Source organism: Lepisosteus platostomus, chromosome 6 (assembly GCF_059453375.1).
Source record: "Lepisosteus platostomus isolate fLepPlt1 chromosome 6, fLepPlt1.hap1, whole genome shotgun sequence".
In the NCBI taxonomy this organism is placed as follows: domain Eukaryota; kingdom Metazoa; phylum Chordata; class Actinopteri; order Semionotiformes; family Lepisosteidae; genus Lepisosteus; species Lepisosteus platostomus.
Window position 1 is genome coordinate 27,592,850 of NC_142616.1, and position 16,222 is coordinate 27,609,071.

The following is a 16,222-nucleotide window of genomic DNA, read 5'->3' on the forward strand; positions in this document are numbered from 1 at the left end:
TTCCTAAGAGATAAAACACTTATGGTTGTGAAACATGTTTGTAGGTCTCTGTCATTAGTTTGCTCTGCTTTTTACTGTAAAATTATTACCTTTAGAAAAATAGCAGCCATAACAAATGAGATAGGAGCCTTTTTTTGGAAACACGATGCTAGTAAGTGTTTGTATATGCTTCATGGATCCTTTGTAATAAACTTTTATATTTGCTATTAAAGATTTCACACCTGCTCTCCTCAAAAGAACAAAAATAACAGCAGCAGTACAAGGAAAATCTGAATATACTGTAGGTGCTTTAGTTGTGCTGCAGCTTAAGTTATGAAAGTACTTAAAATGTACTTCAGTTTATTTCGTTCTACTTTCATGTTTCTCTTTTGGTAAAAAAAACTGCCTTATTACGGACCTTCTGCACTGAACAACATTGTGAGAATAAAGTTTCACTTCTGCTGGCTGATATTTTTTCATTGGAAAGGGCAGTTACAGTAGTGGTTTTCACCACCAAGGAACAGGATTTTTGAACACGTAGTGCACTCTGTTAAAAAACAGTTTTGTTGCTCTTTTTTAGGCTGCCTAGTCGTGGAATCTGCTTTTATGCAAAATATGCTTGGCCATGTAACTGCAAATAGGAATGAGAGGAACACATTCTCTGGTTGAACAACACAGTTATCATCTTTTTTTATTTTAAGGGAATGTTACTTCATTGAGGTTTAAGAAGTCAATGAGAAGTCAGACCTGTGCTAAAACAAATCGAATTTCTGTTCAATGTTTCTTATTCTAATATAAAATCTTCAAAATAATCTCAGATGTCTATGAGTAAAAACTTTGCAATACATTTTATACTTCAGTTCAGTTAGGTTTTCTTCAGTTTCTTATCAAATTCAGTTCTAATTGTCAGATTCATACTACATTATATTGCATAGTATTAATGAAAAAGCATATTGAAGAATTTCTTTCAAGTTTCAGTACTATTCAAAAATGTAATTTAGTGTAAAACTCAACATAAATTACCCCTCATATCAGCATGTATAATATACTGTCATTTACTTTTCAGATGTTTTCTGTGATTCCCCATGAATTCCTTCAGAATGTTAAAAACCCTTGCTGGTATGAAGAATACTCTGGGAATATCACTGCTGATCCATATGGGACGAACTTGTATGCACTTTATTCAAAGCGTTTCCGAACTGTCTTTGATTACCTGAGAAATGCTTTCCGGGAACACTTGTACCACCATGAAAGCAAGAACTTTCGCATCCGATGTCTACCATATTTCTACATCATAGGTCAGCCCAAATGTGGTACTACAGATCTTTACGACAGGCTAAGGTTACACCCAGATGTGAGGTTTACCACCTTCAAAGAACCACACTGGTGGACAAGGAAAAGATTTGGTAAGCCAAAGTCATTTTTCATTATTTTATCAATATATCATACGAATTGAAATTAGCAATGTGGTTATACTTTGTGGTTTAGTTGTGAGAAATTGTACATTATAGATACATAAGCAATTTTATAACCACCTGTAGCTGATATGTAGTTGAGGGACTATTTACCTTGATGGCAGTCTGCACTTTAGTATAACTAATATTTGTTCTGGCCTCAATTGAGAGATTTGAGCATGAAGATGAGACGGTATTTTACACTCTACAATGATGAATCTTAGTCCTGGTCCTGAGTGGTAGTTGTGTCTGACGGTTTTCATTCCAACTGGTCTCTTAGTCACCAGTGCTAATTGATGCATGTAATTGATCTGCAAGCTTGTTTAGATCCTTTCCTGCACTTAGTCCTTGGTTTAAAAAAAAACCCTGCTAAAGTACTAGTAATGTGAGCACACAGACCTTTATGCATTATCTCCTCAACTTCCTAATTCCTAGTTTGCTCCCTTATTTCTTATTAAAAGCTATTCACATTTCATCATGTTCTGGTGAAAACAGGCAGACAGGGATGTATGTGGATGTGATGATGTACCAAATGTGTTCACAGTTAACATTTTTCTTCTTCTCCGAAAGTCCTATTGGTCACATTTCAGCTCACACACCTGTCACGATCGCTACTCCTCCTCTTAAGGGCGCTCCAGCCCTTCCTCCTTTGCCTTATTCCCCGCACCTGTCCCTTGTCCCAGCCTCCTTCCTGTCCCCCTTTAAAAGCCAGACACATTCGCCAATTGAGGCTCTGAATCTGATTTCCAAATGGTGCGAGCCCAGGACCTGGTTGTGCCTGGCTCCGTTATGTTTTTAAGTTTCTATGCCTGTTCCTGTTTCCGTCGCCGGTTCTTGCAAATAAGAACTTGGCTGAAGCAATAAGACACAATGATTCACCAGGACCTCTGTGTCTGCTGATAATTTTATTATTGCTTCTGAAACCTTTTATTTCCCCATAAGTTTAACATGTTAATACACTGTGCTTACTTTGCCTGGCCATGCTTTAACAATGTGTACATGTGTACATTACCTGCGTTCACGCTACTGTGTACATTCACCTACTAGAAAGCGGGTTTCTAACACTTTTTTTACCATTGTACTGCATATGACAATTCAAGTTCAAAACAAACATATGAAAAGCAGGATACATGGTACTTTTTTAATTTTAAAAACATGGCATATTCCCCTTTGCACTTTTATCAGTGGGGTACACTTCATTGTTATGCACGGCATAAGCTCCAGGATTCGGCCCTAGAACTGAATTAAGATAACTCTGTAGTGTCTGGCTCTATTTTGACTCTTCTTCCTGTGACAGACATGGAACACAAACAAGCAGTTTTTCTTGTTCTCAACATGGTGCATAATAGTTAGAATTACTATACAGTTATTATGCACATCATTCATTACTAATAGATGAATAAGGTGGTTATTAATGCCACTGATTTCTCACAATCCCACACACAACAGAAACATGCTCTAGTGTATAGTATGTGCATATTAACACTGGTGATATATTTTGGTTGCGGAGCAATTGCTTCAGCAAATTGCTTTTAGAAGGTAACAAAACCTTCAGAAAGCAACACAGTATTTTCATTAAACTCCTTTCTTCACAAATTGAAAAGCATTTTTTGAAGTAGGGATTTAACTGCCACTGTGATAGTCAAACCTTTGATTTACCTTTGTAATATTATTCAGAATTCACAACAATGCAATTGATTTCTATAAAGCGTATTTTGTATGTTTTTAGAAAATGTAAGAAACTGCAGATGTTCAGCACAATCTGTCAATATTATCCAGTACTCAAATTATTTTAAATTAATAATAGGCTTAATAAAATATACCATGACATTAGAAATGACTTAATGGGTTATGAAAATAGACTTTTCTATTTATTAGTAACTGCAGGATAATGATTTCACTATTGAATGGTTTCATAACCCCCCGAAAAGTCATATGCTGCACCTAAAGAGTCTTGTTGAATAGGTGCTCCAAACTGATAGAAATGGAGAATTATTGCTGCTCTGAAGCTCTTGTCCAGCACTCAATTCATTTTTATGGAGTATCTTAAATTGAATAATATGTTTCATCTCCAACTCAGAAAACCAACTGGAGCGTTGAAAGGGGACATTAATGAGAGTAAGAAAAACTACTTACTGTATGTAGACTTGGAGTTCCTTTTTTAAATTCTGGCAATGTGGCGCTTGGAGTACAACAGCCATTTTATTTTAAGCAAGGTATTTGAAACACTCATTTGAGTGTACTGTAAGTAGAGAAAGAAACATCTTGCAAATCTATTTCCAAGGTTTTTGTTTAGTACAGTATATTAAACTTAATTGGACGTTTTACAGTATGTCGGAAGGCCGAGATACTGCAAAATGGTCATTTTAGAAGATCTGCATAAGCAAGTAAATGACGCAACATTGGAAATGGGTTTTGTGCTAAGTTGGAAAATCCCACCCTACTTGGCCATAGCACTAGATCTGTGTAGTTACTGTACATCCCCTCAATGTTTGTACCCGATACTGCTGTGCTTCCAGCTGTTGGCAGTGGTTTGTCTGTGTGTGGGAAGTTTTTCACAAAGCCAGTCAACTTACTGGAAGCCTTTAAATGCTGCAGAGAAAATGATCCTGTGCATAATCTAGGAAGACACATTATTTTTAGAATTTATTTTGCCCTCAACATCTAAAGCTGTTTTTTAAATAGACATTAAATAATTTAGTAGCTTTGAACATAGGGGAGATGCCAGCAGTACCACTGTGGTTGTCAATTCCTGTGTGAGAAGTGTGTGGGAGTCCATAAAAGTAGGAATTCATTGTCTGGCTTAGACATGGGCACAATTAGCTTCCTAATTAATAGCATGATGTTCATGTTGGTGCTGAGCTCAGATTGTCTTTGAAGTTTTCTGCAGCCTTTTGAAACTTTAAAATTTGACCTTTAGGAGATGTATAGTATCACAGTTACTCATTTAACATCCTTGAAGGGCTAGTTATGTTTTCTTATTATTGTAGAACTCAGTTTTTATTATTTGTCAAATGTATTGTTTTTTAGTACTTAAAACCAACACTAAATGAATACTCTATTGGCTCAGACTGTTGAAAAACACAAAAAATGTAAATGTGTGAGGACTTCAACTGCATCATTCCAATTTAGCAATGAATGTATATTTTCTCTTAAATGTTGAGAGTATGATACAATTTAGTGTAGTAATTTGAAGCCTTTACTTCCCACACAAGTTGATTCTAGGTAGTTTTTATAACATTAAAATTATAAATACTGTAAATGTACTGAAAGTCTTTTTTTTCCCTTCCACTCATTGCTTAAAATAACTAAGGTACTGTATTGTATGTCTGAAACATATACAGTACAGTAACAAGGTCTAATGTCTACTTTGATGAAAATTCAACATTTTTAAATATCATGTTCTCAGGTTAGCAACACCTAGCAACAAAGGCACGGTGGAGCCTTTTCTCCTGGTTCTCAGTTTATAGCACAAGACTTACAGTATTTTCCTTCTTTCAGATCATCTTTTGCCTCTTTTCATAGACGTTATCAACTCCTGATACACAGTCAATTATCACGTTTCTCAACAGACTTTTTGGAAATTCAACATGCTTCTTTTTTAGCTGCTGTTTAATTAGTGGCTGACCAATCTTAATGATTTAAATCTAAAGCATGAAGTTCAATGATCTGCCTGTCATATATTAAATACATATAAACATTGTTCCTGGCAGTCCTTTTCTTTATAAATTCCAGACAGAAAAAAGTTTGCTTCCCCAAACATAATGATGTCAAAGAAAAGTCTTAAATAAATCATTGCCTCTTATTGCTTTATTATTTGGCATTGAGTAGAAATTGGGTTTCCTGGGTTGTACATATCAATATTGTAATTCTTTCTCTGGTATATTTACATTTTTCACATTTTCCTCCATCCCTCATGTTATCATAAACCACTGACCTCTGCAATATGATTTCAAGATTGTTTTTTTCCTGAAGCTTCAAGGCCAAAGAAAACAGAAAGAACACAGCACTAAAAAGGCAAAAGTGTTCTCTTTCACTTTTTAGTAATGTTGTTTCATTGGCTTGATTGGGAATTCTATTATGTCTGCTTAACAGAGATATGCAGTATTTTAGCATATGATTTATAAATTGTTTGACACAGTACAATGGTTCCCAACCTTTCGTCCCAGAACTACTTGCAGTATATAAACAAGCAGTTCGGCTGGATGAGTAATATCCTGGGATATCCATTTTTTTTAAATTTAGTTAATGCTCAGTATTTCAGCTTCCGGCTCATAGTTTTAAAGTAAGTATGATCATGCCAAGAATGTTGGAATGTGTATGTCGACAGTAGAACTCAATCTAAACTGACACAAGAGTAATTTAATGGTGCAGATCATTCTTATCCAATTACATGTATTTTGACTGTAGTTACTAATCACAAATGTTTAAAGATTGGTAATTGTGGATTAAGGATTTATTGCCATGTAATTACTTTGAAAAACAATGTTTACCTGGGCTTGTTGACTCCTGCATTTAGTAGTGATTTACTGTACTGTATATATACCATACAAACGAGTCATTATGTTTGCAGTAACCAGAACTAAAGTTCCAGCTCTTCAGTGTAATTTTCCTGGTGAAGACTAAATGTGTAGTAGCAAATTTGCTATTACTTCAAGAGTGTAGAAATTACTTTCCTACTGTGAAAGACAAATCTTAAATTCACTGGCTTCCTTTATCATGTATGAAGTCTTTTTTAATAAGCTTTCACTCAGCAGCCTTAAGAACGTCAAAGCTAGATGACTCAGTAGCTCTGCAGACAAAAAGGAACTCCTACACTGAGATGCTTCGCACCACCGCAACTAAAGTTCACATGCTTTTTATTTTCTGTAGGAATCATTCGAATGAGTGAGGGCTTCCATGACCGATATCCTGTGGACGATTACCTGGATCTTTTTGATCTCGCTGCTTATCAGATCCAAGATCATTTGCTGGGAAATTCATCTGGAAGCAAGTACAAGAGGAACATCATCATTGGTAAATTCTGAAATTCCTTCCTTTATTTGCGTCATACAAATGAAATAAATACTTTCACTTCTAAAAGTATCCCACTGTGTCCCTTTGTTGCTACCCGTTATTTTTTTCCTCTTTCCCCATTGATTTTCTTTTCTCCACGGTTAAAAGAAGATGCCATACTTTGGATGAGACAATAAGCTAAAGCCATTACTAGTTATTAAAGATCCTATGACACTGTTCTGAAGACTAAGAGTGTTAAGCCTGGTGTCCTGGTACTTTGATTCAGATTTTGGGCTCATTCTATCTGCTCTGTCTAAATTCATCTGGCGAAGTAATTCCTCGATTCCCCACCTAATCTACTGTGTAATGAGATTGCAGGTGCAGAATGGTATCTGTGAGTCATCCAGGCTGGTGTTGCATTCCCACGGTTGGTGAAATGAGTCTCCTCCTATACAGTATACTGTATAAAGTGCTTGGAATCCTTAAGAATGAAAATATTTTGCAGATGAAAGTCATTATTATTTTTATTCAAATCAACAGAACAATGGATACACTAGTGGATGTGCATGACAAAATAATTCTTATCTCCCTTTTGTCTCTCCAAGGTTTTTTCCAGCGTTCATGTCAGTGTCCTTCATTCAGTTATGCTATGCTCTGTTAAAGTATTATAAAAACCTTATGGAAACTTTATATAGTTTGTATGTTACGTTCGATTTCTCAAAGTGTTCCTGTAGTGAAATCTCTGTAAAGGTCAATGCTGCAGAATGGCTTGTGCACAGCAATTCATCCTGCTTACTGTGCATTTCAGGATGCATGACTTTTCTCTTTGAGGGTGACCTCAGAACAACTGCAAACTAAACTATCTAGTGTATGTTATGGAGAAACAGGAACTGTTACCGTGAAATTACACTGGAGGGCTTCCTAACTGCAGATTATAATGTGGGACAGATCTCACAAAAAATAGAATATTAAGTTGTGCATTTTTTCTTGACATTTTACATTTTTTTAAAGTTTCCATCGTAGATATTCTCTGTAGGCGATAGTGAATGTTGTTTCCAGATTTATTATTTAGTGCCTCCAGGTTCTGCCTCTGAAGGACTAGGAGCCTTATATCAACAACCTATCTTTCTTGTTTACTATCAAGATAAATATGTTTTTTACTGCAAATGAGTTCAAAAGATTGCATTCCTGTGTTCGAAAGAAGGAAACATTTCACTTGTACTCCTTAAGCCCTTGTAATGAAAACTTCTTAACAGAGATATGCAGCTATTCTTACAGATGTGTCATTATTCAGATGGTGTTTTTATAGGGACAATCAAGCACAGTAACTGTCTTTTCACCAGGTGGCTCACCTGAGAGTTATGTGGAAATGTATTGTATTAGTGAAAGCTGAATATGATTTAAGTATTGGAATCAGAGGATTAGTTATTTAACTTCTTGTCTATCCGTTCTAGTTTGACTTCAAAAGGTTGCGAGAGAGTGTTCCATTTTATTATTTGTGCCTAGTATATATTTTTTTCTATTGTATTGTTTGCAAGTCTATGTTGGTATTTCAGCTGAGAGTACTTTCTGAATGCTATGAAAAATCAGATGTGAAAAGATGACACGCAACCAATTGGAAGGAAATGACGTAGAAGTATATTGAATTTTTTACACAGGAACATAAATACAATGCAAATATGATTTGGTTTCTTTGTGTACATTCATAAACGTGTCCTGATGGAAAAATTAAAATTGCGCAGAACAATCATAGGAGAAACAATAGCAAAACCCAAAAATATTTACATTGCAACAAACAGCAAGAAAGAACTTATGTAACCATAAACTTATAATAATAGAAAACATACAATAGAAACTTCAAATTAAACATAATATCTATTTAAAGTCAAGCTCAGATGTGGTACATTTACTTCAGATGAGTGCTATAAAAACCTGCCGAACCTCCTTCCTTCCAAGAACAGTCACTCTGCATCTCCATTACAGACTGCAATTACATGCTCTTAAAACGTGTTTTGTGGCTGAAGTCCACATATGCGTTTTAGACTGCAGTCTTGTTTAAGTGATTATTAGTTAGGGTTGTAATTATTCCACAAAAAAGTTTTACAAGACCAGACTTTTTTTTCACTGGGATGAATTCTTAGCAATTAAATTATTGCACATGAAAAAAAAATGCATTCCTCATTTTATTTTCCTCTTTCTTCCAAATGATTTTGAAGATTCCACAGATTTTGGAGACAAACACACACGCATGAGATGAACTGAAATCCTGACAATGAAATTAACAAATGAAAATAACTTCATTGAATAAAATAAAATGCCTCTCAATGAGAGCCTCTTTAATAACATTTGTAATTCCCGTTTGCTGAAGTAGTATGAAATATTTGCTGTTCCAAATTGAAATAAGGATAAATCCACTATTATAATATTTCTGTTGAATCTGCGTATTCAGCAAGTACAAGGCCTTTCTTTCAATCACAGAACAGCTGCTAAAGGTACTGCAGGCTTCTAGATGGAGTCAACATGTGTACTTTGAGTTTTGTAGTAACTGCTGTAGTCAGGGTAATTGAAATAATATATGGGGATTTGAAATCATCATTTTATTGTAATAAGCAAATCAGACTGGACAGATGTGTGTGAAATAAAATTCCCTGTCAGATTTTGTCTCTCGCAATCTCTCCCTCCGTCGAAGTTGCTCTCTCTCTTTCTCTCTTGACATGCAGCACACCAGCAGAAACTGATTAAAGACTGATTGGATGCACACAATTCCTTTTTGATATGTCAGGAGTTATTTGTCACGCTTTGAACACAGATTACTTGCTCACCGGTTTGTTTCCCTTTTAAATAAATAATCCATCTGATTAAGTAGCGTGCCAAAAGTCCTGCTAAATATTAATGATTGATCTGCTGTAACAGACTGCACAGTCTTGGAGGCTCAGTATAAGAGTATGCAATACATGAGCAGAACTAGTCTCCTAGAGCAAGCTCCTGCTTTAAGCACCTTTAATTGGTCTTCCCAGTACTAGAAACTCCCGGGGGCATGTTTAATAAATGAAATTACCTGCTGTTAATCTAAGAACAACATGTCATAATGTGGAACAACATGCTGTACAATTAGAGGTATCATAGATTTTGTCCAAGTTAGCCTTTAATAGGGATTAACTTTGCATTGCACAGTTTTCTGGCCATAGGAGTCTTGAGATTGAGCATTTTTTTTATGCCTAACCATAAAATGGCAATTACATTTACAATTACTTAAACCAAATAATTACTGCAATCTATAAAGAGCTTTTTCCTTTTTTAACTTAAGGAAACAATTTTTTCACACTGCTTTCATAAATAAAGAAGATTTGTTGTTCATGGTAATGGACTATGCACTTTTGTGCTGGCTGCAGAACCTAATTAGGATTGTATATATTGCATTACCATAGTGTAGCATGCAGAATGAACAATAGTGTCACAGCCAGTCACAGCTAACTCAAAACATGATGAATCAGTGCTTGAATTAAGATCTGATGGCATAAAGTATTGTTTAATTACTTAATTCAGGGGCTTATTTGGGATTCAGTGGGACAGCTTGTATAACAAAGTGCTAACTCAACAAGAAAAAGGGTCTCATTTAAAATGACATTTTTTTCTCCACATTTGCACTTCGCAAATCCTTTGCTGCCATCTTTCAGATGGTCTCATTTAATCGTCAAAGTTCTATATGACATTGAATTGTTTCTTCATACATTAAGTCATCAGTCCCACTTCTAGGCAAGAACATAATGTTAAACGTGGCATAAACTGTAGCTTTGAAAGGCCAATTCTTGTTCTTAAAACCATGTATCTGTACATTAAGTGTACCATGACATGTTTATTTAAAAAAACCTGAAGTTTCACTGATGTTTTTGTCAGGATTCACATTGTTTTTTTTTTTACTACAGTATATTTGGAAGTAAGCTGTACCTGATGTATTCTGCAGGGGAAGCAAGTGCCTCTACAATGTGGGATAACAATGCCTGGATCTATTTCTATGACAACAGCACTGACGGAGAACCACCATTTCTGACCCAGGACTTCATCCACGCTGTTCAACCGAATGCCAAGTTTATTATCATGCTCAGAGACCCTGTGGAGAGGTAGTATTGCAGGCTTTATTATTCCTTTAAGATAGCTGTAGTCGCAAGGAGGAAGAGTTTAAAACAGGATATTTGAGGTTTCCTGAACACAATAAAGATGGAGATAAAGTCAAGGTGTCAGGAGCCGGTAAAAGCCTATATTTCTCCCTTTTCTAACGATGCCCTCCATGCAATAGCTTCTAAAATCTAAATCCAAATGCCAGTCTGCACTTATTCTTTTTTTGCTTCATGTCTCTCAGTGTGCCCACGTTAACTGAAGCACAGAAAGCTGAGCTTGTTTTGTCCTAGCTTGCTCAAGTGTAGGAATTTTATTGATTATATCCTTTTATAATCTTCTTAAACATCTTGTTTCCTGTGGATCTCCAGTGGAAAGTATTTGATTTATTAAAGCATAGGCTTTAATTCCATTGCCCACACGCTTTGTGAGTTTTCCACAGGATTACACATGGAAATGTTAGATGAAGGCAAGCCAAGCTCCACCAAGTTTAAACCTGCCTAAGATATTTTGTAAATGTACAGTGAAGATTTTGAAATAATATTTGCTGTGCTTCTTTGTTGTTTGTAGGCTGTATTCAGACTACCTTTACTTCGGAATTGCCAATAAGTCTGCAGAGGATTTCCACGAGAAAGTGTCTGAGTCTCTGCAGCTGTTTGAGGGGTGCCTGCTGGAGTTCTCAATGCGATCCTGTGTATATAACACCACACTCAACAACGCCATGCCTGTAAGTGGGACTTGCACAGAGCCCCGCTTTTTCTTGTCTCACACTCAGTCCATTACAGCGACATAAAAAGAAGAAAAGGAGAAGAAAACAGAAAAGCTACTGTCAGTTTCAGGAGCTCAGCACTGTAGTCAGCACTGCATAAAACACTGCACTGGCAGCACATTAAAACCACACACTAGTGAAAAGCCAACGAAGGTTAACACGATGTTTGGGACAGAGAGGTGAGGAGTGCAGGCCTTGGCCTTGTTGGCTTAGCACAGATGGCAGCCTAAATGAGTGCTTGGTTAAAATAAACAGGCCGCTCCTTTTCTGCCCTGTTTGCCGTGCTTGTGAAGGAAAGTGCATGCTGTGCCAACAGTGAGTCTTGGCACAGAGTCTACCTTTGGGTCTCCATGGTGCCAACAGGGAATAGAAATAGGAATGAGAAAAGATGGCAATGAGGAAGCTCTGTTAGAACCCTGGCCCCTGTTTCAGTCCTGCGTGATGAATTTCAGAGAGCAGAGTTGTGTTCCAGTCAGATTATGCTGCCGTTAAATCTTATCTTTCTAATTGGAAGTCCGATTTAAATGAGGAACACAATAATTGAGTGTGATAGCTGAAGGTCAGTAGGATAAAAAAATAATCAACCTGAATATTACAACAGGTGCCACGCTAATTTGTATAATTACAATTTCAACAGAATTTTTCCACTAATTACTGGAGGTGGATTAAGATTAAAGCTTCAGTTAATTTGACCAGACTCCAATTTAGAAATAGATTTGGGAGTTGGAGCTATGTTACCACTTCAATGATAGTATTAAACTAAAGGCAATATCCATATGTATTTATGTATTTTATATGTACCAAAGCATATTTTTCATTGTATACTGTTTTATGGACATATGCTCATAATACAGCTCTGTTTTTCTTCTGTGCAACTAATGTACACAGAACATTAGTGATATTCGTGATATCACGATATCATATTCATGTTCATGAATATCAGCATGTTCGATAACTTGCACTTCAATCCATGTATAGAATGCATAAATGCACAAGAAAATTTGAAATAGTATACTTCACCTTCATTCTGTTCACATTTAGAAATACTGTGAACTACAGTGAAAAAAAAGTAGTAATAAGAACACAATAGATGATACTGAAGAGAGGAAACTAGGCTGCAGTCATTTCATTTCTAACTTTTTTGCTTGCTAGTGATTGATTCAATACTGGACAGTTCCTACCTGAAAGATACCAGAGTAACAGCTTTAACAAGATGGCTGAGTAGCTTGCTCAAGACTGTGGGGACCCTAGCACAACAAGAAGATCCTCCTCTTAATCTTAAATTGATATTTCTGATTTTTGTATTAAGTACTTTGTAATTCTTTCTAAGTAAGAGGCAGGTGAGGGTGACTTCTCTGGAATGGCACAGATCTCTTTGCACATCCTTGAGCCTGAGATTGGTGATGCATGCTTTGTGGAATATGGATGTACTCCTGAGCCAGAATTGCTAAAATCAATTTGCCACATGGATGACACTGTATCTCTGCTCACATTCTTATTTAAATGGGACTTGAATATAGTCAATAGGTGATCATCGTGGCATATAAAAAGCTGAAACAAATGATTATTTTCCTTCTGTTTGGAATATATTTGAGGGTCATGTAATTATCACTAAATCTTAGGAAATGAAAAGAGTAAAAAGATCAACTATGCAGTGATTGTATTATTATATACTCTGGATTTATTTTTGCACCATTTAAAATGTATTTATTTGTGTGCATTTCTTCAAAATGCCTGAATATCACATTGTCTGCAGTTCATTAATGCTTAATATTTAATCTCTGATTGTTGTTTGCAGGTCAGGTTACACGTAGGACTGTACATCATCTATTTACTGGACTGGCTCACAGTTTTTGACAGAAATCAAATATTGGTCCTTCGTCTGGAAGACCATGCCTCCAATCGGAAATACACAATGCACAAAGTCTTTGACTTTCTCAACTTGGGTATGTAAAATTTAGCATTACAGTTAATAAAGACATTTCTCTCCCTGTCAATATACAGTATACATAAACAGAGAAATACCCGGGTTAATAAATATATATAATCTTTCTATATAATTACATCATATTAAAACACCCTTGCCCTTATTTTCCTTGATTGCATTCTTACATTCTCACACTGATTTTAAAAACCAATATCAGGATACTGCAATTTAGTGTTTAACGTGGTGAGATTCTTGTCTGCTAGCAGATGTCTCTGACTCATTGTACAGTACAGTCCTGAGCCCATTTGACATGAAGTACTGTACTCTCCACTCAGCAAAAGAAGTTATGTGTTTGAGATGAGTGGTGGGAGTGAAGTCTCTGTAGGGCAGCTGGGCTTACTCTCCGTGGCAGGGTGAGGAGCTTGTCAGCCCGGGAGGCCTTAGAAATAGAGTTCTGGCAGCCAGTTCAGTTGGCTCGGGCATCTGGTGATCATTGCCACAGGTGCTGAATGTAGATCACAAATGATTACAGATCACAGTGTGACCACAAATCACTGCCACAGGTGCTGAACACAATCAGTATTTCCTCAACAAAGTTTCATGTCCTCCCACATGCAGTTCTCATTGATACTGCCACTTCTGTTCTTCATAGAGGTGTAATTTCAAACTGCAAAGATGTGAATATTTAAATATGCAATTAAAATGTATAGAGGTTGCTGAATGGTTGCTTAAAGGTGATTACTTCAGATTGAGAAATGCATATGCATTTGCCCTGAATTTGACTAAAATCACAGGACTGTTATGTACAGGATCTTAAGGCTACTTATTTCTTATATTTTGTTTTTTCTGTTCCTTTGTGGTATCCTTGTATATACACCTTTAACACCCGTTTACCTTAAAAATATTTTTGCTGAAAACAGGCCCTCTGACAGAGCAAAAGGAGGCAGAAATCACTAAAAGCCCAGCTTCCAACACTAGAAGACCTGCTGATAAAAACCTCGGACCCATGCTGCCTGTCACCAGAGAGATTCTCAGAAACTTCTACACTCCTTTCAATGAAAAGCTGGCCAAAGTTTTGAGGAATGACTCTTTCCTTTGGGAGAACCACGCAAAGCCCATGTAATGACTGTAAAATCAAATACAAAATGTTTTAATACAAAGTCCTTAGTTTCTGAGACTTCTTTAAAAACATTCTACAGGGAATCTTCAGTCCTAACTTATTGTAAGTTATTCACACAGGGTATAGGAAGATTGAATAGAAAAACACCACAGTAATTTCTGATTTTGTTTTATTTCAGAGGAGAAGGAATTTTGTCTTTTCAAACATTGCAAGAATTGCTTTTTGAACTACTCTGCATTAAATAAAATATATGGTGTAAGGTCAGATTTCAGCATATATAGACTCTCCGAATGGGTGTTTTCCAAGGAGTGTTCAAAATATTAAACATAGATTATTTTCTCTAAATTTCAAAGGCTGCAGTCATTTCATTTCCTAATGTAACCATATGTAATATACTCTTAATATTATTGTTATTACAGTAAATACTACGAATCTCACCATAAGTAGGGCTAGTAGCAGCCATAGTAGTTTGGAAGTAGTTTTCTGAAATGAAGATCAGATTTGAATCCATTTTAAAGTACCACAGACCACATCACTGAAAACTAGCAGTACATTACCACAGCAGCACATTGACAAAGAAGATTCAACATTACTTTAAAGAACAGTGACTAGTATATTCCTGAGTGTACTGTGAATCCTTTCTCATAGAAGTTCTTAGTTTTGCTGCAATATCTCCATCTGGTGGAGAAAGATAGAAATGTGCAATCAACAGAAGTTATTTTTTTAATTTTGGAAAAAAGGTAGAAGTCTTCTTTTTAAGTGGTACATATGCAGTTGTAGAATTATTACTTCAGTATATTTTCAGGTATAAAGAAAGTACTGAACCAAAACTCAAAACACTGATACTCTGAGTTATGAGTTCCTCAGCTTAAAACCTTTGTGATGATCTAGTGTTCTGTGTGGAGAGTAAGGTTTGTAAAAGCATAGGACTTAATAATTCTTCAGCAAAAGCAGCAAGATAGACATTTGAAAGAAATGGTCTTAATGGGCATTTAGGTGTTGTTAGAAATGTCTAAGGTACGATAGATGCAAGACATCACAGCAAAGTTCAGCAAAGGTTTAAAGCAAAGTGTTTTGTTACAAAATAAGTGATTTTTCTGAAGAACACCCAAGAAAACACACATAGTGTATCCTTCTGTGCTGCTTTGAATTCAAGCATTTTCAGCAAAGTTTTATAAGTACAGCCCCGACCGCTCTCTAGTGTTTCCATGAATGAGCGTTTAAGAAGATTTGCATTAGAACATATAAAATGGATATGCAATGATCAATTCACTGCAATTCACTGCAATACATGCATGAAACCTATGGTTATTTTTGACAAGACTATCAGTGCCTGTCAGTTATTCCTGAAATGTCACATACAACAGATGTCTGTCTTCCTAAATTAAGAATGAACTACAAAGAGAATGCCTAGCAATAATTTCATCACTCAATGTTTAAAAGTGCGAATTGGTTAAGAGGTACACATGGAATATTGTACCAGCTTTTGAATCCTTCATCTTTTTTCAATTTAAATTTAAAATTTGTTTTCTAATTTACCAGAGATCTTGACAAAGATTTTACGAAACTAGTAGTACCTACAGTGCATGCTGTTTGCAGTACTGTATATGAAAGGTTCTGTATGCAAACAGCAGTAATAATAAGATGTTATAATAAGTTGCTGTAACTTGCTGGACTAGTATAAAAAATATTTTAAGTGACTGGTTTTAAAAGTTCCTGGAGATATCCCTAATAATATTGTGCACTGAGGCTAATAATTGTTAGCAGGATTCCCATTGCTCAAAGAAGCCTAGGTTCTTATTTCAGTCCTTATTTATTTAATTAAGCTGAACAAGATTAAATAATTAAAATCTTGTAGGGAG

General features: G+C 35.9%; 1 protein-coding gene across 5 annotated transcripts in view; it reads left to right on the top strand.

The window, feature by feature from the left end:
- The window catches only part of chst15b (carbohydrate (N-acetylgalactosamine 4-sulfate 6-O) sulfotransferase 15b), a 55,318-nt gene extending 40,918 nt beyond the window's left edge, over nucleotides 1–14,400 (top strand). For all 5 annotated transcript variants that reach the window (XM_088635151.1, XM_088635148.1, XM_088635153.1 and 2 more), the window contains 6 exons: nucleotides 1,046–1,385; nucleotides 6,306–6,449; nucleotides 10,393–10,549; nucleotides 11,115–11,271; nucleotides 13,112–13,259; nucleotides 14,161–14,400. In XM_088635151.1, coding sequence (XP_088491277.1) covers nucleotides 1,046–1,385; nucleotides 6,306–6,449; nucleotides 10,393–10,549; nucleotides 11,115–11,271; nucleotides 13,112–13,259; nucleotides 14,161–14,363 — 1,149 coding nt within the window. In that variant the 3' untranslated portion in view covers nucleotides 14,364–14,400. The remainder of the gene's footprint in view (nucleotides 1–1,045; nucleotides 1,386–6,305; nucleotides 6,450–10,392; nucleotides 10,550–11,114; nucleotides 11,272–13,111; nucleotides 13,260–14,160) is intronic.
- The last annotated feature ends 1,822 nt before the right edge of the window (nucleotides 14,401–16,222 follow it).